Source organism: Lissotriton helveticus, chromosome 12 (genome assembly GCF_964261635.1).
Source record: "Lissotriton helveticus chromosome 12, aLisHel1.1, whole genome shotgun sequence".
Lineage (NCBI taxonomy): Eukaryota > Metazoa > Chordata > Amphibia > Caudata > Salamandridae > Lissotriton > Lissotriton helveticus.
Window position 1 is genome coordinate 11894320 of NC_136073.1, and position 27387 is coordinate 11921706.

Genomic DNA, 27387 nt, shown 5'->3' on the forward strand with positions numbered 1-27387 from the left:
AGAAAGTGAAATCTTGCCTGTGGAACTTCATCCAAATGTGCAAGTTCCCATCAGTCAACTAACGAGACCGCCCTTCATCATCTGGGGACCCTCACTTTTAGAAGGTCAAGTATCCACAATAGATTGGCAGATGTTGTAAGCCTAATCTATACCAAAACGTATCATAAGGGAAGGTAGAAGTGTCTGTGGATGACTGAGTAGCAGTGCCAAAGAAAAGAGTGAAAGTGAATCAGTGAACAATAAAGAAAGATTATGTTAAGATTGGGTAGTGACAGGGGAAAAAAACATTTATTCTGTACCCCTTCAATCCTAAATTAATAAAAACAGTGCAAGTAGTAGTGTAACAAATAACTACTAGGAAGTATCTTAGGACCACCAACACGATCCACAGGCTCCATGGCTCACAAAGCCCTAGGCTGTCCCAACCCACGGCCCACAATGGACCTATGCAACATTACTGTGAAAACAGTCGAAGGTGACAGTCACCGCTGCTTGAACTTTCAGTTTGACGTCAGCGCACTGTAAACACTGATCTTCATGCAAACAAAAAAAGCTTTGGGATGAGGGAGCATCTCTTCCACATCAGTCTGAGGTGGGACGCTTCAGCCGAGGTAGGCCTTGTAGTGTAACAGTAGAGAGAGTACCTGCCTCCGTGTTAGGAACAGTGGGAAATAAACATGGAACACTAGCAGTAGAGCGGACGACATGTCTACTATGTCAGTAGCATACATGGGGTTAATGTGCATTGTGGTTTGTGTGCTGTCATTATGCTTAAGAAACTCATATTTCAGAGAGATATGTGATATATTTTACATACTTTAAAAACACAATTCTTAATGGGGAGACAGCTGGATCGCGAAGCAAATGAACTTAAGAAACCTACATGTGGATATTTTAGGATTATAAGTCCTGGAATTTTAACTCAACACTTTTGGACTTTTGTTAAAAATCTGCATCATCACTATCTTTTATCTAGATTTAGGTTTAACTGTATCCACTGGCTCCGAACTGTGCCCAATGGTTTTGCAAAGTCAGTCTTCTTGCAAACATGAGGATGTGATCATTTTTCTGACCAAGGCTTAATGCACTTTATGTTCTTTTGTGGTTTTTATACTGAGCTGCGAGCTAAATACATCCCACCACTTTTAAGAGATTGCTATTTTGCACGAGTAAGGCCAGCATTGATCAACTACAAATGCTTTCGTCCCCACGTGTTCGCTTTGGGGTCGAACGCTTTTTATCAGGGGCAATTCGTAAGAGAAATAATCTGGTGTGTTCACAATAATGACCCGGGTCGTTAGAATTTGTCTCTTTTATTGTGAATAGATTTTAACCCAGTGTAGTTTTAAAATCAAAATGTATGTGTTTTATGTAAAAAGTACTTTTATGGCCAGAACGTGACCGAATAAAGTTTTACTTGACTTGACTTGTCTAGTATGTCAGTAGCATACAAGGGGTTAATGTGCGTTGTGGTTTGCGTGCTGTCATTATGCTTAAGAAACCCATATTTCAGAGACATCTGTGATATATTTTACATACTTCAATGGCACCGATGAAATATCTTCTATATTTTGCAGGTCTATTTGAACAAAGGGTTTTATACCAATGCATTTTGTTTAATACAAAAGATAAAACATAGATCGTAATGCCATTCCAGGGCAAACACGCTGGCTCAAGAGAACACGTGTAATAATAAACGTAGATTCGCACAATTCTTCCTTTTATACAAAGTCGTATTCCATGGTATTACCACAGTATACTTTGTAACTGATTTAAGAAAATAATGCATAATGCCTCACCGATTCCATTCTCAAACCCATTTACAGAAGAAAGCTGGGGCCATACGCATAGGGCCTAGTTATTACACTTTTACTTGACTGTCATATTTGTGCTCTGGTAATCGTTAAATAGCTCTATTTATTACTATTGTGCATCAATAACTACATCATGGTATAAACAATGGGGCCTCATTTATGAAAAGTGATGCATCGCTGCGTGAAAACAGCGATGCGTCACTTTTCACTGCGCTCTCCCTGCGACATGATTGATGCGTCATATTTATAATATGACGCATCATGTCGCAAGGAGTTACAGATACGTCAGTATTTGACGTATTTGTAAGCGCAAAAGTGGCGCATTGCTGGAGTGTGTCACAAAAGTGACGCAACTCCAGCAATGCTTCCTTTCACATGGGGCAAGCCTAATGTGAAGGGCCTGCGTCAGTCTTACGCCTGCTGTGAGGCAGGCGCAAGATTTTGACGCAACAGCGTCCTAAAAGTGACGCAGTGAAATCTCATAGATTTCACTGCGTCACTATTACGAGGCTTTCTGCGGGGGAACGCCCTCCCTTCATACATTATACCTGGCGTAGGTATAATGTAGCGCAGGGGTTTACAAAGTGACGCATCTGCTTAGATGCGTCACTTTGTAAATAGTGCGCATCAGGAGGCATGTTTTACGCTGCCGATGCGTCACAAAAAGTGACGCATCGGAAGCGCAAAACTCACGCACGGCCTCATAAATGAGGCCCCATATTAGCAGGTATACTATGCTCTTTATTACTATTGTTGAAGTGCTGAGGAGCAATACAGCCAACTGAACCGCAAATCTGAGTGTACTTGTTGTTTCAAAGAATTAGCAAGAAACCCCACTATGCAGCCACAAATGAAGACAACATGCATAAGCGATAACAATAACTGATTTATTGCTGTTCAAAGAGGTCAGATATTCAGATTCAGGCAATGGCTGTGAAACTGTGACAAAGCCAAGAGAGTCAACTTGACCTCGAGTTAGGTAGCAAAGTTTTTGCAATGTGAATCTATATGAAAAACTGTATAGCAAGCAGACCTTTCTGCAAAGCACTAGCTAGCAAGATCTCTACCACTGCCATCAGGGGAGCAGAAGCGGGCGGGAGCCAGGTGCAGACACTCCTTCCCACGAGCAGGTGAAGCATCTGGGACAAAGAATGCGATACTCGCACCTGGAGCATTTAGCAGAACAGCAGGGAGGGAGCACAACCACAGGTCTCTGCCAGCCTGCAGGGGGCACTAAAGGAAATGAAAAAGAGAAGCATAGACCTCTTTCCAGCAAAATAAAGCACTGCATGGAATGGAACAGATATGCACATATTTTTTCTGGCCAGCAGGAGTCACTTTCTTAAATGGACATGAGATGCATAGTCCTGGTGAAACTATGATCAGAGACCCCTTTCCGTCAATCAGCAGCGGGGCACTGATGCAGAGACCCTATCCATTCAGTCCAGGCAGCAGGAGGCAATGCTAGGAGTAGAGAAGAGATACACTGACGTCTTCCAGCCAGCAGGGGGCAGCAAAGAATGAGACCTTTACAGAGATATCTTCAAGTCAGCTAGGGCATGCAGGGATTAGAGAAGAGATACAGTGACCTCTTCCGGCCAGCAGGGGGCAGCAATGAATGAGACATACATAGAGCTATCTTCCAGTCAGCTAAGGCATGCTGGGATTAGAGAAGAGATACAGTGACCTCTTCTGGCCAGCAGGGGGCAGCAATGAATGAGACATACATAGAGCTATCTTCCAGTCATTTAGGGCATGCTGGGATTAGAGAAGAGATACAGTGACCTCTTCCAGCCAGCAGGGGAGTCTGCCAAGAATGAACATGAGATACACATACATCTTCCATTCAGAAGACAGTACGTCAGAGACAAATGGAAATAAACAGAACTTTTGAAGCCAGCAGGGGATTATTGCAAGAAAATGGCAAAAGATTAAAAAACATATTCTAATTAACTGAGGTCACTGTAATACATTGAAAGAGATACTGGGATCCCTTCCAGTCAGCAGGTGGCGCTGCAGCGAATGGAGGAGAACTGCGTAGACCTCCTAAGCCAGTAGGGGGCACTGCAGGATATGGAGCCCAGATTAACAGACATATAATAAAGGGTTGCACACATATCTTCTGCTCTGCAGAGGTCAGTGCATGAATGGAAAGAGATACTGAGACCTTTTCCATTCAGCAGTGGGTGCAGGGATTGGAGTAGAGCTGCATAGACCTCTTACACCACTAGGTGGCACTGCAAGAAAAGAAGACTACATTACCAGACTTATTCCAGTCAGTGGAGGGGTGGACATAACTTTTAGTCAGCTAAGGCCACTGCATGGAATGAAGAGAGATATGGAGACCTCTTCCAGCCAGCAGGGGACTCTGCAGGGAATGTAAAAGAGATGCTCAGACCTCTTTGCCAAAAGGGGCTACTGCAGAAGACAGCGATGAGATTAACTGACATATTCTACTCAGCAGGCACTGGCGTAACACAACTTGAGAAGGCCCGCCTGCAAGGTACGTGGAGGGGCCCCCTCCGGACTCATTCAGGAGGTCTCCGGGCCCCTGCAAAGTACGTGCTCTCTGGGCAATGGATTGTGCTGAGGGGGGCCCCTGGAACTTTGGGGCCCACCGCACCGCAGGGGTTTGAGGGCCTGTATTGCGCCACTGTCAGGAGGGGGCCACACACATCTGGTAGCCTTCCTGGTATGAAGACAAACACAGTGAGTTTTTCCAGCCAGCAAGGGGTACTGCAGGACACGAAAATGAGCTTAACAGGCATATTACAGTCAGCAGGGGGCAGACATATCTTCTAAGAAGCAGAGGTCACTGCCTGGAGAGATGCAGAGACCTCTTCCAGCCAGCTGGAGTTTTGATGGAAATGTGACAGAGTTGGGAAGACCTCTTTGAATCTGTGGAGTACACAGCAGGATCTGGAGGAGAGAGCTAGAGGCCTCCTCCAGCCAGCTGCAGGGAATGTAACATAACTTGAACCCATTACAACAGAACTGGTGCCGCAAAGGGAAGTGACCGAGACCCAGAGACTTCGTTGAGTGTGCAGGAGTTCTACGGTTGAGTATGTAGATGAATTGACCTCTTACAACTAACTGTGACAGAGTGAGAAACACAACTACAGAGTTCTTGTACAAGTCCCAGATAGAAGAGGAATTCTCTCAGAAAACTCTTATTTTGGCCAGAAAAATAGTGAAAGAGACACTTAAGAGAAGACACAGACTATCCAGCCACAGGAGGCAGTGCTGCCAGAACAGATCAAGAGTGAATCTAAATGTAAATATCCTGTACCAAGAAAGAGTGAAGTTAAGGCAGCTGAACAACTTAGCTTGGGGTTAGCAAGCAAAACTACAGGAAGTGGAACTGGGGCAACTAGGTTAGTAAGCCCTGATGTAACCAGCGATGGAAGCTAGGCTTTGTGTCTGTAGACTGTGGTTCTAGGCCCTGCTTTTGTAGACACTTCTATATATTACAGCTGTAGGCATTGCTTCTGTTGTCAACAGTTCTTGTTGTTGCTTCTGTAAACTGTGGTTATCTTGGTGTTGACTGCTGTTCCAGGCACTGTTTCTGCAGACTGCTTTTGTAAATGTTCCTTTAGTTGTCGCTGTTCTCACTGTCGCTGCTGTCGTCTTCTATAGGTGAGGCCATCCTCTTCCTGATCCAGTCAAGGAATTTGGTAACCGCAGTTGCCACGGGGGGCTTGGATTTTACATTGCACCCCCTGAAGCTGAATGAGATGAGTCCTTCTAGCACGCCGTTGTTGCAAACCACCGGGTCACCCGAATCTCCCTGTGGACACAGGACACAAAGCTGATGAGGCAAACAGTCTAGTTTCCAATACCCTTACATCACCCAACACCCCTCATGCCTTTGTTTCTGCAACAGATCACACAACACATCTAGATGAGGATCAGAAGCCTTGTAAGATGCAGTGAAACTTTCCTGGGGGGCCCCGGCTACAGATATTGTCCTCTGCACAGGAGCGGCTTCTCCATTAGGACAGAGAAGCTTTGTCACACTGCCAAAAATGCCACCCAGAGGATGTACGTTGTTACAACGCATGCTTTTACCATGCATGCTGTTACAACGCAAGTTTTACAACGCAAGCCATTACAACGCATTGCTTTGGGGGCGCTGGATAGTGAATAGTTTAATTTACTATTCCAACTCCAGTCCCCGTGGATAGTAGGGAAGGTGTTGGATAGTAAATTAAAACTATTCCCTATCCTATAGCGCCCCCCCAGTGCAATGCGTTGTAATGGTTTTCGTTGTAAAACCTGCGTTGTAAAGGCGCTGCGCGGTAAAAGTTGCGTGGTAAAGGATGTGTCCCCCCTCCCCCCCCAGGAAGGTCCCAGAGATAAAAAATAAAATGTTAATTAAGTTAATTTATTACCATTTTATTTTTCATCCACCCGTCCTGAACCGAGTGTCAGGACGGCGCAGGACCATTGCTGCTGAGTGGCAGCAGAGAGCTGTGCACTTCAGTTTAAAGTGCGTCTGTTTCTTGGGCCGCTGCCTTGCGACGGCCAGCCAGACATGCACATTTTAAACTTCTCTAACCTAGCTGTCTTAGGCAGATGGGTTATAGAAAGCACAGGTCTCTAGTGCTCTTGAGAGCGCTGAAGGAGGCCGCTGCCTCCAATCCTGACGCTTCACTCACGCTGGTTACCAGTATGAGAGCAACGCCAAGACTGGTTAGGGGAATTTGCTGGAGACAGAGCAGAACACAGACCGGACCAAGGAGGACGTCGGACATCGTGCAACAAGCCAGGACAGTGGTTATTTCTTTTTATTTACTCTCACCACTCACCTTGCATGCATGCACGCACCAACCACACATTTGCCCCCCCCGCCAACTTGCCAGCCGCTGCTGCCTCTGCAGTAGACTGTTTAAAGACACTGCCTCATTCAAGCTTCAGATTCGAAGGGCTTTGAACAGCTTTCACACAGGCAGGAGCTGACATAATTAAAATGTAATCTGGGAAATTTTGCATTACAGTTGTTGTGTGAAGTTCCCTAAATTATGCCACATTCTGTAAATCCACTGCTATTTGTCACAAAAGAATAGTGTGGGATGGCAGAAAGAAAAACAATTGTGTTTCTCACACTATTTTTTTGTGAAAAATTTGCTCATGTCAGAAACTGATTAGGCCTGGGCGTTGAACCCCGCTCCGTTCGTGGAGTTTTCTGCACTCCGCGGAGCTCGTGGAGTGCAAGAAAACCCCGCTTCACGTAGTGCAACAGAGTTTTTTCCCCGCTCGCACTCGCGAATGGTAAGTTCATGAGCACGAGCTGCAGCTCGGGTAGAATGTCTAACCGAGCTGCAGAAAGACCAGCGCAAACAGCAGTTCGCACAACACTCCGCCACATGCAGAACTTCGCAGTTTTTTTATAACTTTGCAAAGTTCCGTGTCGCAAAACTCTGCGAACTACGCCCAGGCTTAAAACTGATGTGAAGATGCAGCCCATGGTAAAATATGAAAGGTTTGCATTTCGTGTAATTATGTCTAATTTTGCATAATTTTCAAGAAATTTCACGAAATGCACAAAATCTAATTATGCACATTGGGCATACCCCAAATTAAAGGAAATCAGAATGTTTCCCCGAATAGGTTGGTGCCTCTTCCAGGCCTCCGACGCTGGCCTAGTCATGAAAGACATGTATCTGACAGAGAATGACCCTTCTTCTGCTTTGCCTGCCCTCCAGTGCCCTGGCATGTCTGCGATCTCCTTACTTCCCCATTAGCCTGGTCTGTTACCTAGCATTCCAGTGTCCCATGACAGTCAGGAAACATCACCTTGCATTCCAGTGTCACGTGATACTCAGGAAACATCACCTTGCATTCCAGTGTCACATGATACTCAGGCAACATCACCTTGCATTCCAGTGTCACATGATACTCCGGCAACATCACCTTGCATTCCAGTGTCACGTGATACTCGGGCAACATCACCTTGCATTCCAGTGTCACATGATACTCAGGCAACATCACCTTGCATTCCAGTGTCACGTGATACTCAGGAAACATCACCTTGCATTCCAGTGTCACATGATACTCAGGCAACATCACCTTGCATTCCAGTGTCACATGATACTCAGGCAACATCACCTTGCATTCCAGTGTCACATGATACTCCGGCAACATCACCTTGCATTCCAGTGTCACGTGATACTCGGGCAACATCACCTTGCATTCCAGTGTCACATGATACTCAGGCAACATCACCTTGCATTCCAGTGTCACGTGATACTCAGGAAACATCACCTTGCATTCCAGTGTCACATGATACTCAGGCAACATCACCTTGCATTCCAGTGTCACATGATACTCAGGCAACATCACCTTGCATTCCAGTGTCACATGATACTCAGGCAACATCTCCTTGCAATTCAGTGTCACATGATACTCGGGCAACATCTCCTTGCAATCCAGTGTCACATGATACTCGGCAACATCTCCTTGCAATCCAGTGTCACATGATACTCAGGCAACATCTCCTTGCATTCCGGTGTCACATGATACTCAGGCAACATCTCCTTGCATTCCAGTGTCACATGATACTCGGGCAACATCTCCTTGCAATCCAGTGTCACATGATACTCGGGCAACATCTCCTTGCATTCCAGTGTCACGTGATACTCAGGCAACATCTCCTTGCATTCCAGTGTCACATGATACTCAGGCAACATCTCTGCATTCCAGTGTCACATGATACTCAGGCAACATCTCTTTGCATTCCAGTGTCACGTGATACTCAGGCAACATCACCTTGCATTCCAGTGTCACATGATACTCAGGCAACATCTCTTTGCATTCCAGTGTCACGTGATAATAGGACAACATCTCCTTGCATTCCAGTGTCACATGATACTCAGGCAACATCACCTTGCATTCCAGTGTCACATGATACTCAGGCAACATCACCTTGCATTCCAGTGTCACATGATACTCAGGCAACATCTCCTTGCAATTCAGTGTCACATGATACTCGGGCAACATCTCCTTGCAATCCAGTGTCACATGATACTCGGCAACATCTCCTTGCAATCCAGTGTCACATGATACTCAGGAAACATCACCTTGCATTCCAGTGTCACATGATACTCAGGCAACATCTCCTTGCATTCCAGTGTCACATGATACTCAGGCAACATCTCTTTGCATTCCAGTGTCACATGATACTCAGGCAACATCTCTTTGCATTCCAGTGTCACGTGATACTCAGGCAACATCACCTTGCATTCCAGTGTCACATGATACTCAGGCAACATCTCTTTGCATTCCAGTGTCACGTGATAATAGGACAACATCTCCTTGCATTCCAGTGTCACATGATACTCAGGCAACATCACCTTGCATTCCAGTGTCACATGATACTCAGGCAACATCACCTTGCATTCCAGTGTCACATGATACTCAGGCAACATCTCCTTGCAATTCAGTGTCACATGATACTCGGGCAACATCTCCTTGCAATCCAGTGTCACATGATACTCGGCAACATCTCCTTGCAATCCAGTGTCACATGATACTCAGGCAACATCTCCTTGCATTCCGGTGTCACATGATACTCAGGCAACATCTCCTTGCATTCCAGTGTCACATGATACTCGGGCAACATCTCCTTGCAATCCAGTGTCACATGATACTCGGGCAACATCTCCTTGCATTCCAGTGTCACGTGATACTCAGGCAACATCTCCTTGCATTCCAGTGTCACATGATACTCAGGCAACATCTCTTTGCATTCCAGTGTCACATGATACTCAGGCAACATCTCCTTGCATTCCAGTGTCACATGATACTCAGGCAACATCTCTTTGCATTCCAGTGTCACATGATACTCAGGCAACATCTCTTTGCATTCCAGTGTCACGTGATACTCAGGCAACATCACCTTGCATTCCAGTGTCACATGATACTCAGGCAACATCTCTTTGCATTCCAGTGTCACGTGATAATAGGACAACATCTCCTTGCATTCCAGTGTCACGTGATACACGAACAACGCCATGTGATCCTTTTATCCCTCTTCCATTATCACCACAGTCTCTCCCTTCACTGACATCATTAACACTTCCATTCATAACAGATACCTCCCAGAAGACCTGATAAAAGATCAAATACACCCCCCCCAAACAAAAGGGAAAGAGGACCCCTGCCAAGTCCCACTCTATCACTCCCCTCCCCTCCTGGGTAAGAAACTCAAACACAGTAGTCACTACACACCGACCCACATGAGCTACTGAACCCCCCCCTAATCTGGCTCAATATTATTATTATTATTATTATTAAATCGGTTTTGTACAGCGCACGGTTACCCTGGAGCATCCCAGCGCTTTGCATACCCACCACAGCAATGAGGCTGCAACCCTATCTGTCACCGGTGGTGAATCGCACACACAAGGCACATCCCTGTCTCCTACAACTTCCTTACCCCAGGGCTTTCACACCCTCGAACATCATCTTCCTGCTGGCCCTCTCAGCACTCGCATCACACACAGCCCTACAAATACACACCAGCACATCCATCCATGTGGCCTCCTCAGAACCCCTTTGCACCCAGTGAAATGAGGGGTCATCCCCTGAATTTCTGCCACTAAGTAAGGGTGACCAGATTCTCAAAACAAAAAACCGGGACAGGTCATAGACACAGAAATAGGACTACAGTTTGCAGTAACTGTCGACATAAAGTAGGACTGTTTGACAACTGTCATAGACTTAGAAAAAGGACTGCAATGACGGCCGCCGCCTCCACAGACACAGATGAAGAATTACAGACAACAAATCCGATGTGTGAGGCAGACCATAAAGGGGTGTTCGCTTTAACAATGCCAAGAACAGCCTCAAAACTACTAACTTGCAAAAATGGCTAAAAAGCTTCTCCCTTGCCAGAAGCCGAGAAGGGGAAGAGGAAGAAGGACGAGAAAGGGAGACAAAAGGCACTATGATGGTGGAAAGGCTGAGGAGGTAGGCCTGTTTGTGTCCCTGAGATGAAGGGAGTGAGAAAAATTGGAGCAACCGTTTTTTTGCTGAATCCAGCGCGCCTGAGAGTACTCTACAAAGGAAAGACAAAGAACTTCACAAGCGAGATCCAAGCTGGAGCTTATTTGCATGAACTCTCTGAACTAAGAAAATGGGAGGGGAAGTACTAAAGCTCACCATCTGAAACGCTATATGGCTAAAAAAAAAAAAAAAAAGGGAAAATTACAAAAAAACTCAGGCGATCAAGCAGGCGGTGATACTCGGATCACTCGATCGTCCATACCTGGGGCCCCCTTGGTCCCAGGATGCCTCAGGGACTGGTTAGGGGGAGGAGGTGTGAGAGGGGAGGGGGGAAGGGGGGAGAGGGAAGGGAGGGGGAAGGGTGGATGAGAAGAAAACAAAAAAAAAATGGAAAAAGGAAGGAATGGTGCAGAATAGGTAAAGGTCAACGGAGGCAAGCAAGGAAAATGATTTTTGAAAGGATTTTTGATACAGGTTGTAACACTAAGTGATGACACGCATTAATATATGTACAATTAATGTATTGGAGGAAAAGGCAGAAATTAGTATATTTAGTTAAACATAACAGAATAGATCTTCTCTGCTTACAAGAGACCCACCTCCCTTGGTCTAAGAGAAATTTGCTTTGTATAAATGGATTTGAACTATTAGCCTGTACAACTCAAGCATCAACGATCAGAGGGGTTGCCATTCTAGGAAGAAAAAGTTTAGGGAAAGCGAAAAAGGTGAAAGCAGATAGTAATGGAAGATGGGTGATTATTGAGATGGAGTTGGGCCTAACTATCTGTACGGTGTATGGTTCTAATGAGGACAATCCCGAAATGTAGGACTTCCTAGAAATAGAGCTTGCAAATTGGCCCTCTCCTCTAGTGTTTACGGGAGATTTAAATATCTCATCTGAATGGGGGATGGGTACATCGTATCAGGGAAGAAAACCTAGAGTCTTTAAGGCGGTTCAATCTATGTTAGCTTCTCATGGGCTTCAGGACCTATGGAGAGCTAAAGAACCTTCAAATCTAGGTTATGCTTACTTTTCAAATCCAGCCCAGAGATATTCAAGATTGGATTACTTTTTTGTTTCGGCTTTGGAATCTGAGAAAGTTAAGATAAGTAGACTCCCAAGGGTTATTTCAGATCACAACCCTTTGCTGCTGAACTACGATATGGGAGGGCTAGAACGGTCTAAAACAAACTGGACCTTTGAAAGAAGGCTGTTAGCAGATAGCAGATTCGTGGATCATCTGAATAAATGGGCTGGCAAATTTTTTGCGGCAAATAGATATAGCACATCGCGAAATGGGGTCTGGGAGGCTTTCAAAGCCGCTCTAAGAGGAGAAACAATCAGTTGTGCTGCCAGGCTTAGAAAGGAAGATAGAAGCGAAGTAGAGAGACTAATGGTCAAACTAGTCGAGGTGGAAGAACAACATATAAAGGATATCGCTTTAGGCAGTAATACCGAGGCTAGTCAGGGAGTTCTGTTGGCAGTAAAAGCGGCACTGCAGAAGGAGGTTACACATAAAGCAATAGGGGAGTACCAAGCATCAAGGGCAAAGAGGTATGAAACGGGTGAGCAAGCTGGTAGAGCACTTGCACTCCGGATTAGACAGGAAAAAACAAAGAATGCGATTCCATGTGTAGAAAAGGAAGGGATAACATATACAGAGATAAAAGATATCCTAGTGGTATTTAAAAAATACTATCAGAAATTATATGAGAAGGATCCTTTTAATAATGATCAGGAGGATAGATGTATTGACAGAGGACCATGTTTGGATGATACAACAAGAAAAGCACTTGATAAAGATATTACGTCTGAGGAAGTCATATCTGCCCCGCGAGAATTAGCGCCAGGGAAAGCATCTGGTCCTGATGGTCTCCCCTCGGAGGTTTACAAAGCTATTGAAAAAGAGATCGCTCCTCTTTTAGTAGATCTTTTTAATGTGATACTGCACTCTGGGGTGGTCCCCGATTCATGGAAGGAAACTAACATTATAGTCTTTCATAAGAAAGGCAAGCCAGCAGAGAATCCGGGGTCATATCGACCTATATCCTTAATAAATGCTGATACCAAGCTATATTCAAGGATCTGGGCGAAGAGGTTGGGCAGGATCATAGGCGGTCTTGTCTCTCCATGGCAACACGGTTTTCTTCCTGGGCGTGGTACGACAGATCATACATCTAGAGCAAGCCGTGGGGGGAGGGAAGGCCATGATCCTGCTCGACGAAGAAAAAGCTTTTGATCGGGTGGAGTGGAGATTCCTTTGGAGCATTTTGGCCGGGAGGGGTTTTGGTCCAAATATTGTTAGGGCTATCAAAGCTATGTATGTAGACCCAGAAGCGACAATTACGGCGATGGGAGAGAAATCAGATAAGTTTAAGATAAGTAGAGGGACACGGCAGGGTTGTCCCTGCTCCCCCATACTATTCGCTCTATACATCGATCCGCTCATTCAGAAGATTTTAGAGTGCCCTAGAATATCTCCAGTGATTTATAATAGCTATGAAAACAAGATCTTAGCTTACGCTGATGACCTGGCGGTTATTACAACAGACCCGCAGCAGGCACTCCCAGAACTGGTACAGATGGCTAAACTTTTTGGTCAAGGTTCTGGATATCTTCTGAATGAATCTAAAACCCAGATAATCTGCTCTAGAAACATACCAAGACCCGACCCAAGGTATGTTGATTCTGCTTTATATTTAGGGGTTAAGATAAATGCTACAGTGGGTAAGATAGTGGAAGAGAATTACCCCCCCTCATTAAATCCATAGAGTTAGAACTGAAAAGGATGGATGCCCTTCATCTTTCGCTGGTCGGGAGAGTAAATGTTGTAAAAATGGCGATGTTCCCAAGGGTGCTATATCTATTTAGAGCCATTCCCCTATATATTGAGGAGAAAATTCTGAAGCAATTAGAGTCTGTCTTTATCAGTGTGACGGGGCGGGCGGCCAGGTAGGGACTCCCCCCTTGGACTGGTGGTCCGCCGCCCCCCTCTCACCTTCCACGTTCTCCCCACAGCTCCCACCGGATGCCTGGACCGAGGAACCGGAGTCCGGATGGCCGGACGATTACACAACGTTCGGCTCCTTTAAGGAAACGTCTTCGAGGGACGAGACCCCGCCCCTTACAAGCGTCGTGACGTCAAAAGGAGGAAGTAGCGGAACGACGACGAACGGCGATTCCCTGGTAGCGGTGGTGAACGAGGATGACGGAAGGCGGTATAGAGAGACACGAGAGATCAAAGTCGACAAGCCAGGAGGCCCACGGTTGGACGCTTCGCCCCGCCCCGCCACGCACCCACGGGAGGGGCGTGGCTTCAAGAGGTACGGGGCCGGGTCACGGGGTGGATTGGGAGGAGGAGGCAGCCCCCGGTGTAAATAGTGTACCGTCCTAGTTGTTAAAGACTGCCTGAGCACAAGCACTTCTCGCACTCCAGTTATTGACCCGAGCACTTCACACTAGTGGTTTTCCCTCACCCCCGGCCCTTTCTACGGTATCTTGTGTGGCTCTGAAGGCTGACCCGAGTTTCCTTTCTGTTTTGGGTACCGGAGAGAAGCGAGAGCTGAGAGACCACCCATCCAGGACACAGATCACACGGTTCCCGACTACTCTGGAGGACGCTCTTGTGGATTTGAACCGGACATCCCTTTTTGAGAGACTGAGTCCCCGTCCCGATGAAAAAGACCTATATCCCAATAAAACCATCGTTGAAACCCCTATTGAAGGCACCTGTCTTTCTGTTCACCCAGACTCCCTTAGTTAGTACAGAGCCAGTGGTCGAGGCCCCTCCCCTCCCGGTGCACCCGGGACAATCAGGTTCATATGGCAGTACGGTAAGGTTAGACGTTCAACGACCCTTATTTCCCTTCCGTGGGAAAGGGGTGGGATGGCACTTCCGAACCTGAGATTGTATCACTGGACCTGTCTCCTAATCCAGATGTCAATCCTGTTTCAATGCGACACTGATGCGACTATTACAGACAACCAGGGTCCCCCTCCCATCTTCAAATTATTGATGGGGGAGAAAGCTACTGGACTACTGTTGACGGAACTGGAATATAGGTTCTATAGAAAGGCACGATTTAAGATCCTGCTAGGGGCATGGCAAGTATGGAAATCAATCCTAAAAACTTTTCATATTCCTAAAATCAACCCTTCTCTCCTCTTGGTAAATTCTAGCCTTTTTCCTCACTTAAGCAATGACGGGATCCTACAAGTCTGGAAGGGCTTAGGGGTTAAGACTATTGGAGACCTAATGGTAGGAGATAGGATAAGCGGGTTTGAGGACATGCAAAGGAGATATGGCCTCCCTTCAAATCAATGGCTTATATATGGTCAAATCTCCGGTATCTTACAGGCTTGTAGACCAAAGCTCAAACCCCTCGTAGACTTTCCTGTGGTTGAGGGTATGAGAAGAAGGTGTAGGAAGATAAAAGATATCTACAACATGCTGGTCTCCAGATTACAGGATGATGTAGGAAAAGTAGAAAGTGATTGGGCAATTAAATTGGGAAACCCGGATGTAGATTTGGACCTAGCATTAAGCTTGAATAAAAAGATTTTTCGGGCGTCCAACTTACGAGCACAACATTTTAAAACAGTTTTTAATCTGTACCATACACCGGTTAAATTATTTGCTTGGGGTGTTAGGAATGATGATTGCTGCCCGAGATGTAATAAGGGGCAAGCCGACCTATTACATATGTTCTTTACTTGTGAACGACTGACCCCCGCCTTGGATGGAATAATAAAATTCTGGGAGGGGCTGCTAGGTCATAAGATCGATCTATCCCCAACACTAATGTTATTTGGCTCAGATTCTAAATTGGTTTTAACAGATGACGAGGCCGCTTTGGTTTTTATGTCGGTCGCCGTGCTCAGAATCATTATCTCGGCCGGATGGAAGGATGTTACAGCCCCGTCTTTTCAGATGTGGATCTCCAGATTCTTGGCCATTTATAATATTGAGTCTGGCCTCTATGAATTTAAAGGTGTTAAAAAACGAGAAATGGGAAGACGATTATGGGCCCCGGTCAAGAAATGGCTGGACGATAGAGTAAGAATTTTAAATGTACTGTATTGCTATATTTATTGACAGATCTTCTATATAATTTTTTATCCCCACATAAAATATTGTGTTCTTTAACTGCTCATATATGTATCAGATGTTCTTATACCTTGCTTATGGCTATTTATTTATGTATTTCCTTATTGCACCATGAACTCCAATAAAAAAATTTAAAAAAAAGAGATGAAGGGAGGGATGAGAGCAGTACTTTTGTGCCTCAGGGAAGAGGGGAGGGCTGAGAGGAGGCCTGTCTGTGCCTCCGAGGTGGGGTATGGGTGGTGACTATAGGCCTGTCTGTGCCTCTGAGATGAGGAGGGGGGGGGGTTGTGGCATTTCTCCGGTACAAGGCTAACTCTAAAACAAATGCAGTATGTTACTGGCGATGTCTGCTCTGTGCAGGCTGCTGTCGTACATAAGTCTCTCCTGTTGAGAAGCTTTAAAAACATCTCTAGGCATCCATTCTTTGCTGTGATAAAACCCATGACACTATAGTGCTTAAAAACATTCCCCAAGTGCATTTTAGGGAGTGCCTTTCTTCAGGGGGCTGTTACTGTCCAATTACAAGCCAGCATTTCTGGTCATCTGGTAGAACCATCCAGTTTCCTCCTAGGCAGGAAGGCTGAGTAGTGCAGAGTAGGGTACTACAGTACTGACGGGTTGTAGGTCACAGCAAGCAGAGCTCGCCTCTGACCCTGTGTATCTCACCCAACCATGTCCCACAGAGACAACTGCACCCACAGACGTCTCACCGCTTCTACGTCACACAGAGCCTTCAGATGTAGTAAAAATACTACCCGAGCAGGCTTGGAGGCTGCAGTAACTTGACCACAGCACCACTCGCACGCGACACCCGATGATTCCCCCTACACTCCCTTCAACCACTCATGCACTGTGTACCCTCCCAGCGCTCTGAAACAAGCGGGGGCGGCTCTAGGCTCATGATGGCCCTGGGCAGGGAGCATAGGTAGGGGGCCCCGGAAGAGGCAGAGCCCCCCCTCCCCCGGAGCTCAGGAGGGGGGGTCAGGGTGTTAGGAAGTGGAACAGAGCTGGAGGCCACCAAATCTTTGCCAGGGGCCGCCACGCAAACATGCATCCATCCTCAGAGGATTATTATATTAAGGATATATATTGGCGTGGAGGCCCCTGGGGTTTGGTTGCCCTGTACAGGTGCACAGCTTGCACATGCCTAAGGCCGCCCCTGAAACAAGGCAGCGCGCTGAAGGCCCACACAGTGCTCTATAAAGACCAGGTGACATAGCAGAAGTACCCAGGCTTTAAGTGAGATGCACAAAACTGGGGGATCTCTCAAAGGGGCGTGGTCGATGGAATTAAGGGCGTTTCTTAAAGCATACAAGGTAAAAAAAATCTGTGTTAGCAGAGTGTCCCACCTGAAAAAAGTGCTGCTTCTGTCACTCTAACCAGAAAAATAAAACAAGTAACAAAACACCTACAACAAGCCATGACGATTAGCGTTGTCAATTATTAGCTGCATAAGGTAAATAAGCAGCAACTGTGGCTTTGTTGCACATATCATTGAAAATGCTTCAGTTCTAGAATGATGAGACGGTGAAATAACTATAACGGGTCTCTTCGAAAGCAGTGAAGGGTGGTACTGCTGCTGCGGTAAGATTTTTTTTCACCCTAAGGACAAAAAGGGAGAGACCAATAGAAATCCATCTCCGCACCTGTGCAAAGTAAGCAGGTGCACCAAGACACTATTTAAAAACCAGGACATTTCTCTGTTTAACCCGGGCACTGCACAAAAACCGGGACATTTCTTTAATTTGGATCAAAGTGTCGGAACGCCGGGACACTGCTCCAAAAACCGAGACCGTCTGGGGAAAACAGGGACGTCTGGTCACCCTACACTAACCCAGCTGACCAGACCTACAGATTCCACTGGGTGTGTGTGTATGTCGCTTTGAAAACAGCTCTATGCCCACGTGGCAGACAGACCTGAGAATCAGAAATCAGGGACGAGCTAACAGACGAAAAGAAGACATATTGCTGCACTCAGACAAAGAAGGTTTTCAAGAATTATGAAAATAAGCGACTATATTTTAAGTTTCTGGACCGAGCATATTTCACCCCAAGAAACAGCACAGAATCTACCAATGAGGGCTTTCTAAAGCGCGGCAAATCACCCGTGAGGGTCTCAGGACGCTGGGGTTGCTAGCTGCTTCGTGGTGATCTGTTCATTTGAACAGCCAGGACTTGAGCCCTTTCCTGAAATGCTGGAGCGATCAATCAATCACAGCATTTATATAGCGCACTACTCACCCGGAGGGTCTCAAGGCGCTAGGGGAGGGGGGGTCCGCTACTGCTCGAACAGCCAGGTCTTGAGCTGCTTCCTGAAGGCAAGGTGGTCCTGGGTCAGGCGGAGGTGGGTCGGGAGGGAGTTCCAAGTCTTGGCGGCCAGGTAGGAGAAGGACCTTCCTCCTGTGGTGGCTCTTCGGATGCGGGGGATGGAGGCGAGGGCGTGGCCGGTCGATCGTAGCTGGCGTGTGGGAGCGTAGAAGTTGAGGCGGCTGTTGAGGTATCCTGGGCCTTGGTTGTGTAGGGCTTTGTGTGCGTGGGTGAGGAGACGGAAGGTGATTCTCTTGTTGACCGGGAGCCAGTGCAGATCTCTCAGGTGTCCGGAGATGTGGCTGCGTCGGGGGATGTCCAGGATGAGTCGTGCTGTCGAGCGATGAGGTGGCCCTGAGGAGAAGAGATTCCTCTGGATCACATTACTATCCGTGCTCCGTGAGGGATTGTTCCATTTCGTCTGGCCCTGCACCCTGGTTATTGATGATTAGCACACGATTACCTGAACCATCTCCAGTGTGGCTGGGAGTCGTGATGAGCTGAAGCCACTGATGTCTCCATTGGGCTTCGGTAGACCGATCCCGGAGGGACTAGACGATTCACAGCATTAGTTCTGGTGTCGGAGAAGCGCAGACTCGCGATCAACCTCAAACCTGAACTCTCTGGCATTGTGGCCTATCAATATTTGTATTACGGGATTGTCCGCATCATTGCATTTTGTGTGTAACATGCTCTGTAACTGATGTAAAGCGCTCCGATACCCACCGGTCAGGTCAGCGCTATATAAAACTCCTCAAATTAAAATAAAAAATAAAATAAATTGCTGCCGGAGCCCTATACCGCAGGCTCGCTATGCATTGCTGCCGGAGCACTATACCCAAAAATAAGTCTGATGTAAAGATCTGGTCACATACAACAATAGACCGGAGATACAAGTGCCACTACAGACACACACATCTAAGCCCTAGGACATATGGAGCCCAGTAAGGGCATACCTGCACCAGCCAACAGTAAAGGGTCGCCCGCCCGTACAACAGGAATGCCCGAGACACCACAGCAGCGTCAGGTATGCTGGTACACACCTCTCACACTCCTTACATGGCTAGGAGAGCTGGAACAAACATGGGAGTGAACACTATATGCAATTCTTTAATGTTCTCCTGTTTGTTAATCACAGGGTGAGCGGCAATGTTTCGTAAATAAGAAGCAAAATGTGAGTACAGTGTAAATTATTAAGAGTTTTGGCTTTGTTTCTCTGTAAGTCACTGAAAAGTTTAATAGAAAAGAAACAGACAAGTTTCCCTGCTCATTGCCCCCTCGACATTCAACCTAATCAAGGAAGCTCCCTCCTTCTGTTACCTCTCACCATTCCAGACATCTCAAATACTGTATAAAATCCAAGTATTTATTTAGGTGTTTTCTACGGCGCTTTAGTGCCACCTACTGGTCACTGCAGAGCTAAGCACACACACAGGAAATTAAAGAAAATACCAGCATTTGTAAAGCGCACAGCTACCTCGGGAGAGGTGTCCCGGCGCTGGGGGCCGTCGGGACGATTAGCGAGCTATTGCCCAGAGTCACATGGTGCTGAGCTAACCTGCCACTGGAGCCGGGGATCGAACCGTGAACCCTGTGGGAGCCGTCGGGCCGATTAAGCGAGCTATTGCCCAGAGTCGCATGGTGCTGGGGCAGACCCCTGCCACCGGGGTCTGGGGATCGAACCGTGAACCCTGTGGTCCAGAGTCAGGCACCCTGGCCGCTGCACCACGTCTCTTCCACAGAGAACACAGCACATATAATATTTAAGACAGTAGATTTGAAAGAATGATATGACACCACTGGGCTATTCACTTTGCCTCAAATTGTGAAGCGCTCTGATATCCTTCGGGATCAAGTTTGCGCTATATAAAACTTTATAAATAAATAAATAAATAAATAATGGAAGCAGGGACTTAATTGTAAAACCCATAGGTAATAAAGGTAATGTAAATTAGATTCATTTAAATATTTAAAAATAGAAATACACATAATTTCACAGTAAAAATATAAAAACAGTAAATATTTGTAATTTAATATAAAACATTTAATAACTTATTTGTATTTAGAAATTAATGTGACAAATGTTATTAAATATAGACAAATTACTGAAAACATCTCAATTGATCACTTTTAATATTTATTATTGCATAATAAAAATAAATATTTTTTAACTGTAGGCGGGAATTTGTTTTCTTTTAATTCAACCATGAGAAGAAGAATTGTAATGTAATTTAAAATATTTTAAATAATTTAATTTTTATTTAAAAATTTAGCTAAAAGTGCTGTATCATTTTTTCGTTAGTTATACATTTAAAATAAATATATATAAAAATGTACATTAATGTTGAACATACTTGAACAACTTTTTTGTATGTTAAAAAAATGTGTTCCCACATTTTACTATGCAAAGATCTCCACCCTGACGGCATTAAATTATATTTATTTACATTTTTAATTACTTACATTAATATAATTTAATTTTCCATTATTTTCTATGGGTTTTATCTTAAGTCCCTAACTCAATTGAGTTCTATGGGGTGGGGGGAAGTGGGGGGTACCAGTGGGTGGCAGTGTGTGGTGCTGGACTTACTCCAGGTCTGAATTGGAGTAGTTTAGTACCATTTTGGGTCCCTTTTTGGTTGCATTAACTTTAGAAGTGCAATTTGTGAATAGGAATGGGCTTATTCTTCTGTGGGTGAGTAGACATCCCTTCCTAAACCCCTCCCTTAACCCCTCCTTACTCCACACCCTTAACCCCTCCACTTCAGTAGTAAGTTATCTTCATTTTCCAGCCACTCCCCTCTATCCTGCCCACATTCACCACCAAAACGTATACCTGCTTGTACGGAGACTCAGCACTCAGGATGAAGACCTCAGCACAGAAAAAGACGGAAGAGGCCGAGGTGTAAGCTTGCACACAGGTTTGTGAATAGCGTTTTGTAGTACGACAAAATGCAGATTGTTTTTTTTTTTTTTTTTTTTTTTTTTTAAAAACCTTTATTTGAGCAAGCAAAAAGGTACAAGGATGGGCCTACAACCACACGGGCCAGCCGCTAAAAAGGAGTAGACACATATCATATATGCCCGCAGAGGTAACCGTCAATCAACAATGCAATACTCCACATTATATACAGGTCAAAAAACAGGTTTTATATATATGAAAGAACAAACATACAAAAAGGCGAGAGTGTATCACTGAAGGTCAGCCCAAGGGACGAACGGGGGGGACAGCAGCGGAAGTGCAGTAGCAATATCCTAAGCACTAAGGAGTTCGGAGTGGGGGGGGGGGGGGGAGGGGCGCAGAGATCAGGAAGAAGAAGGGGGGAGAGCCGGAGACACCAGCTCAGTCCCTGTATGAAGATTCCGGGAACGCTAGCCTAAGGAGACAGGGTAATCTCGATAGTGTCCACAAGGGGAGGAGTACAAATGTCGCCACGGTATTCGTTCCATTGACCCCACACCTTCACCCATGCCCTGGGTCTGCCCCTGGCCACATAGACAGTTTTCTCACGGAACATGGACCAATCCATGTTATCCTCCCATTGCGAGAGGGCAGGGGGCTTGGAGGCCCCCCAGAGTTGCGCAATATCTCGCTTCGCAATCATATAGCCCAGGGTGGCCCATCTAGTCTGTGCCACCGAACAGTCCGTGGGCTCCCAAACATTCAAAAGACAGCGACGAGGTTCCGGACGCAAGGATATCCCTGTCACCACAGTCATCAGATCAAGCACAGCCACCCAATAAGCAGCCACCATCGGGCACTCCCAAAGAATATGCAGGAAAGTAGCACGCAAACCACATCCACGCTTACACAGTCCATCGGAGGAAAAGCCCATCACCATCAGTCGCGGTCCCGTCACGTACACCCGATGAAGGATCTTCAATTGGACCAGACGGAGTCGAGCCGGTATAGCCACCTCCTTCGGAGAGGAGAGGGCCGATTGCCAATCCTCATCATCAAGTTCCAACCCATCTCCCATCCACTGTTCCCGAAGTCGGGCCAATAAGTCAGTCCGATTGTTAATCAACTTTTTATAGATCAGGGAGATAGTGCTATCAGGAAGATGTTCGTCAAGGATACGGTCTTCAAGTGGGGAAGAGTCAGGCGGAATCTCACCAGGAGCAAACACCGAAACCAAAGCGTGCCTGATCTGTAAATAACGAAAGAATTCCCGACTACTCAGGCCGTAGTCAGCCTGGAGGGCCTGAAACGGGCGCACAGAACCCTTAGAGTATACATCCCCCACTTTAGAGATCCCAATCAAGTCCCAACGGTCAAAACCCTTGGAAGACCAAAGACCGCCCAGACGTTCTGAAGCATAAAGCGGCGTCGCCAACGTCAAGCGATCCTCCCAGCCCAGGCTCACATTCGCAGCACGCCACACCGTCAAAGCAGTCAAAGTAGGTCCCACAAGATGGCGCCCAGCGGAGCGAGAATAGAGCACTCTGTTAAAGTCACCTCCCGGAAGCTGAAGTTTATCCATCTCAAACGCCGGATTGCGACCCGGCGAGAACATAGCGTGATTAATAGCGGACAGATGGGAAGCCCAGTAGTATCTCTTAATATCGGGGAGCGCCATGCCCCCATCGTACCACGGGATGGAAAGTTTCGCGAGAGCAATGCGCGGTCGCCCATCCCAAATAAGTTGCCTCTGAAGGCTCTCAATCTCCCGAAAATAGGTCTTGGGGATAGGATCATAATAATTCTGGAGAGCGTAGAGAAACCGCGGTAGTGACATCATCTTAAACAGGGCCGCCCGACCCAGTGGAGACAGGGGAAGTTTGCGCCAACGGGCAACGTCCAAACGGAGCCTAAGCAACGGGGGAAGGAGATTACGATCAAAACGAAGGGACGGATCCAAGGTAACAAAGACCCCCAAGTATTTGAAACCATCCCGGACCACCTGAAGAGGAAGTCTACTCGGCAACGGAGGCAAGATACCAGATAAAACGTATACACAGGATTTAGACCAGTTGATGACGAGGCCTGAGTTAGCGCCAAAGGACGCAAGAACGTCAAATAAAACAGATAAAGACTTGCGAGGAGAAGTAAGATACAAGAGGATGTCGTCCGCATAAAGCGAGACGCGGTCTTCGAAATCCGGGGCCCAACGAATACCTTTAAGGGACGGTTCCCAACGGAGCCAGGCCGCCAACGGTTCAAGAGCGAGCGCGAACAACAGAGGGGACAAGGGGCAACCCTGACGGGTACCCCTGCCCAAGGAGAAGGGGGCCGACACTCTACCGTTCACTACAACTTGCGCCAGAGGTTCCGCGTACAACAGCCTAACCCAGCTAATAAACTCGCACCCGAATCCAAATTTCTCAAGTGTCGCCCACAAATAGGGCCACTCCACAGTATCAAAGGCCATGGAGGCATCCAGGGACGCCAAAATGGCCGGTTCAGTCAAAAGCCCCGCCCTCGCCAGCGCGCCGTGGAGGCGACGTAAATTCAGAGCAGTGTTGCGATGCGGGATAAAGCCAGATTGATCCGGATGGACCAACTCCCCAAGAACCGAAAGGAGACGGGTCGCCAAAAGTTTAGCCAACACCTTAGGTTCAACATTTAATAGGGATATGGGCCTATACGAGGAACAGAGGTCACGTGGTTTACCCTCTTTGGGAATGACGACGATTGTCGCCAGACGCTGATCATAAGGAAGTATGTTTCGCTCACGAGATTCCAGAAACATGGCGCGGAGATACGGCGCCACCTTATCGGGGCGTAATTTGTACAACTCAATAGGCAAACCGTTCGGGCCCAATGCTTTGCCCGAACGGAGCGATCGAACTGCATTGGCTATCTCATCATTCGTAAAAGGGGAGTCCAAAGCAATACGGTCCAAGTCGGTGACACAGGGCAAAGTGATATCACGCAGAAGGAGGCGGGAGTTGGCAACATCCCTCACAGACATAGGAGCATATACCACACGGAAATATTCCGCAAAACGATCAACAATGGCGGTCGGATCAATCACATTCTCACCACTCGCAGACTGAATCACGGGCACCACACGATTAACTCTTTCTTTCTTGTCCAACCACGCTAGGAGTTTGCCCGCCTTGTCACCCACATCGTACAATCTGCCCTGCTGCTCACGAAACATCACCTTTGCAGCGTCAGTGACCAGAGATTTATATGCAAACTGTTTTAGACCCAGGGCATGGAGTTTCTCAGGCGTGACACCAGATTCCAACTCGTCCTCCAAAGCAGATATCTCCCCCTCAAGGTCCACCACCTCCCTCCTCCCAGCCCTCTTAGCTTCAACAATCAAGGAAAGGGCCTGTCCACGAATCACAGTTTTAAAGGCTTCCCACAGGGACACAGCCGAAGAGACCGACCCCTCGTTTTCCAGGAAATATGCATCCATGGACTTGAGCAAGAGGGTACGAGTCTCAGGGGAGGAAAGATACCAAGGGTTAATGGGAGCCACTCGGCCCGCCGCCTCTACCCCAACCTCGAAACGAAGCCAGAGCGGCGAGTGATCAGAAATACCCCTCGGCAAATGTAAAATCTCACGAACCGCCGACGATTGGGCTGCGGGCATCAGGAAATAATCCAGCCGAGACAGACTGCCATGAGCCCCAGAATGGAAAGTGTATTGGAGCTGAGTAGGATGCAACAATCGCCAGCAGTCCACAAGGCCAAAGGTATCTAAAAACCCACCCAACCACTGCTGAGCCTGCGGGGTATCTCTAGGGGGATGGCGATCGTGAAGGCCGGAAAGCACCGAATTAAAATCACCGGCCAGAAAGAGAGTGCTATCAGGGAGATCTAACAAAACACGGCCCAAGTCAGTAAAAGTAGAGGCCTGCAAACCCGGGGGAACATAAACATTGAAGAGAGATAGGCTGCGGCCTTCATACCTACCCACCAGGACAGTATATCTCCCACGGTCATCATGAATCACCTCATCGATCGCCAGGGGGAGGGAGGTTCGAACAAGAATACCCACACCCCTAGATCCGGAGGTAAACCCCGAGTGCGCCACAAGGCGGTAGCCCCATCTATTCATTGCATAACAAACATTACCAATCAAATGGGTTTCTTGCATGAAAACAATGTCCGGTGACAAACGTCGTATACATTTTAAGACCACACTGCGCTTAATACGATCTCCCAGGCCATTAACATTCCAGGAAAGAAATTTCAACCCTCTACCCCCCATCCCAGCCGCCCGAGCCAAGACCCCCCGTCCATGAGCTAGACATCAGAAACAGCAGCAAACACAGGAGCAACTCGCCTTGAAAACAACACACAGAAAAGAAAAAACTTCCCAACCCCCCTCCCCCAAACTGAAGAGAAACACCCCCCACCCTGCACCCCTGCAAAAAGCTAAAGAGCCACCCCAACCTGCAGTGTGCCTGTCGCCCAAGAACCCCTATTCTACACAAAGACCCCGGAGGAGGAAAGGTCTCCGTTCCACCCTCCCCCCGACCTCAGCAAGAACAAAAATAACAAACAAAACACAGAATGATCACAATGTAGAGGGACGCCGGCCAACACTCCTGAGAACGTATTCAAAATAAGACATAAGAGCCGAACAGTTAGATCTCCACACCACCTTCGGCACCACCAGGGTGAGCGGCGGAGTCCGTCTCAGGAGGACGGTCAGGCAATGAGTCCAGCCAGTCATTAACAGCATCAGGCCGATCAAAAAAAAGGGTACGCTCATTGTATTCGACCCGGAGTCTGGTGGGAAAGAGCATGGCGTAACGTAGGCCCCGATCCCGAAGACGTTTCTTGGCACCACGAAACTCCATACGTTGTCTCTGAACCTGTTGGGAAAAGTCCGGGTAAAAGTTCACCGTAGCATTCTCAAAGGCCACCGGGCCCTTCACCCGCGAGGCCTGCAGGATAGCGTCCCGGTCTCTATAATGAAAAAGCTTCGCTACAATGGGTCTCGGCGGGGCTCCCGGCTTGACTTTGCCCCCTGGAACACGATGTGCGCGTTCCACCGTGAAAAATTTTGTGAGACCAGAAGGGGCCAGATGGTTCAAGACCAGATCCTCAACCAGGAGATCCACCGAGTGGGGTTCAGGGTTCTCCGGTACACCAACCAGGCGAACATTGCAGCGACGCGCCCTATTTTCAAAGTCCTCCAGGCGACGGGTCATGAAGTCGTTCCCCCGACGGAGATTGCCAATCTCTGTTTGGAGCTCCGAGACGTCATTCGTAAGGCTAGAAGATTTAATATCTAGTGATTGTACCCTCTCATTCGTCTTGCAGAGATCAGCACGAATCAGATTCACCTCAATAGCCACGGTGTCAAGTTTGTGGGCCAAGGCCTCGTACTGTAGGCCGATGGATTCCCTCACACCCGAGATGGCGCCCATGATATCCTGTAGGGAGGGCTCCGCCGACTCTTCCAAAACTCGTTCGGACGCTATACTAGAACCAGGCAGGGCAGCTCCGGGGGACCCCTTAGAATGGGTATAACGGTCCATGACATTTTATTGAACTGGAGCTCCGCGCAGAGGTGTTTTCGTCTTGCGCGTCTCTCTGTCCCCTCTGCCCGCCATTTTGAAGATGCGTCACAGGACAAGCCACCAGGTTCGACGGGCCCGACACTCAAAGTACAGGATCAAAAGTACATGAAAAAGGGGGCACAACTCGGGTAGAGGTCGCCAAGCCAGCAAATAGGTCACATGAAAGCCCAACAGCCGATCTGCCTCCAAGTCTCAGTCGCAACACGACATCCACCTCCGTGGCCCAAGTCGGAACGGAATCGAAACCGAAACTTAGGAAGGGGGGACCCACAAGGCCAGATCTCCTGCCGTTGTTGTTCAATTGCAGGACGGCTACAGAACCGCACCCCGTCCCGGGCGCACCTCAAGGGCGGAGCCCAAAAGTTCAGAGCACCATATCTCAGGAATACGAGATCCAAATCGATTTCTGAAAGGTGCCAGGGTAATCAGCCAAACGTCCCCTACACGAATTCTTGCAAGAAATCAGGATTCAGCCAGGATAAAATGCCGGGAGCGGCGAGGGTCCGGAGAGCGCTGTGCTCAAGCGGCCATCTCGGATGCCCGCCAAGCTCCTCCTCAAAATGCAGATTGTTAATAGGTCCAACCTTTCCAACATGAATGTTTCCAAGACACATCTACCTGTTTAATATTGTTGTTTAATTCTATTCACTTTTGTTTTCAGT

The 27387-nt window shown here is 47.3% G+C and overlaps 1 protein-coding gene across 1 annotated transcript in view; it reads right to left on the bottom strand.

Annotated features, from left to right (window-relative positions):
- Nucleotides 1-3504: 3504 nt before the first annotated feature.
- Nucleotides 3505-27387, bottom strand: part of GZMM (granzyme M) — a 69420-nt gene continuing 45537 nt past the window's right edge. The window contains exon 5 of the mRNA XM_078670230.1: nucleotides 3505-5601. Within this exon, the coding sequence (XP_078526356.1) occupies nucleotides 5407-5601 (195 nt within the window). The 3' untranslated portion in view covers nucleotides 3505-5406. The remainder of the gene's footprint in view (nucleotides 5602-27387) is intronic.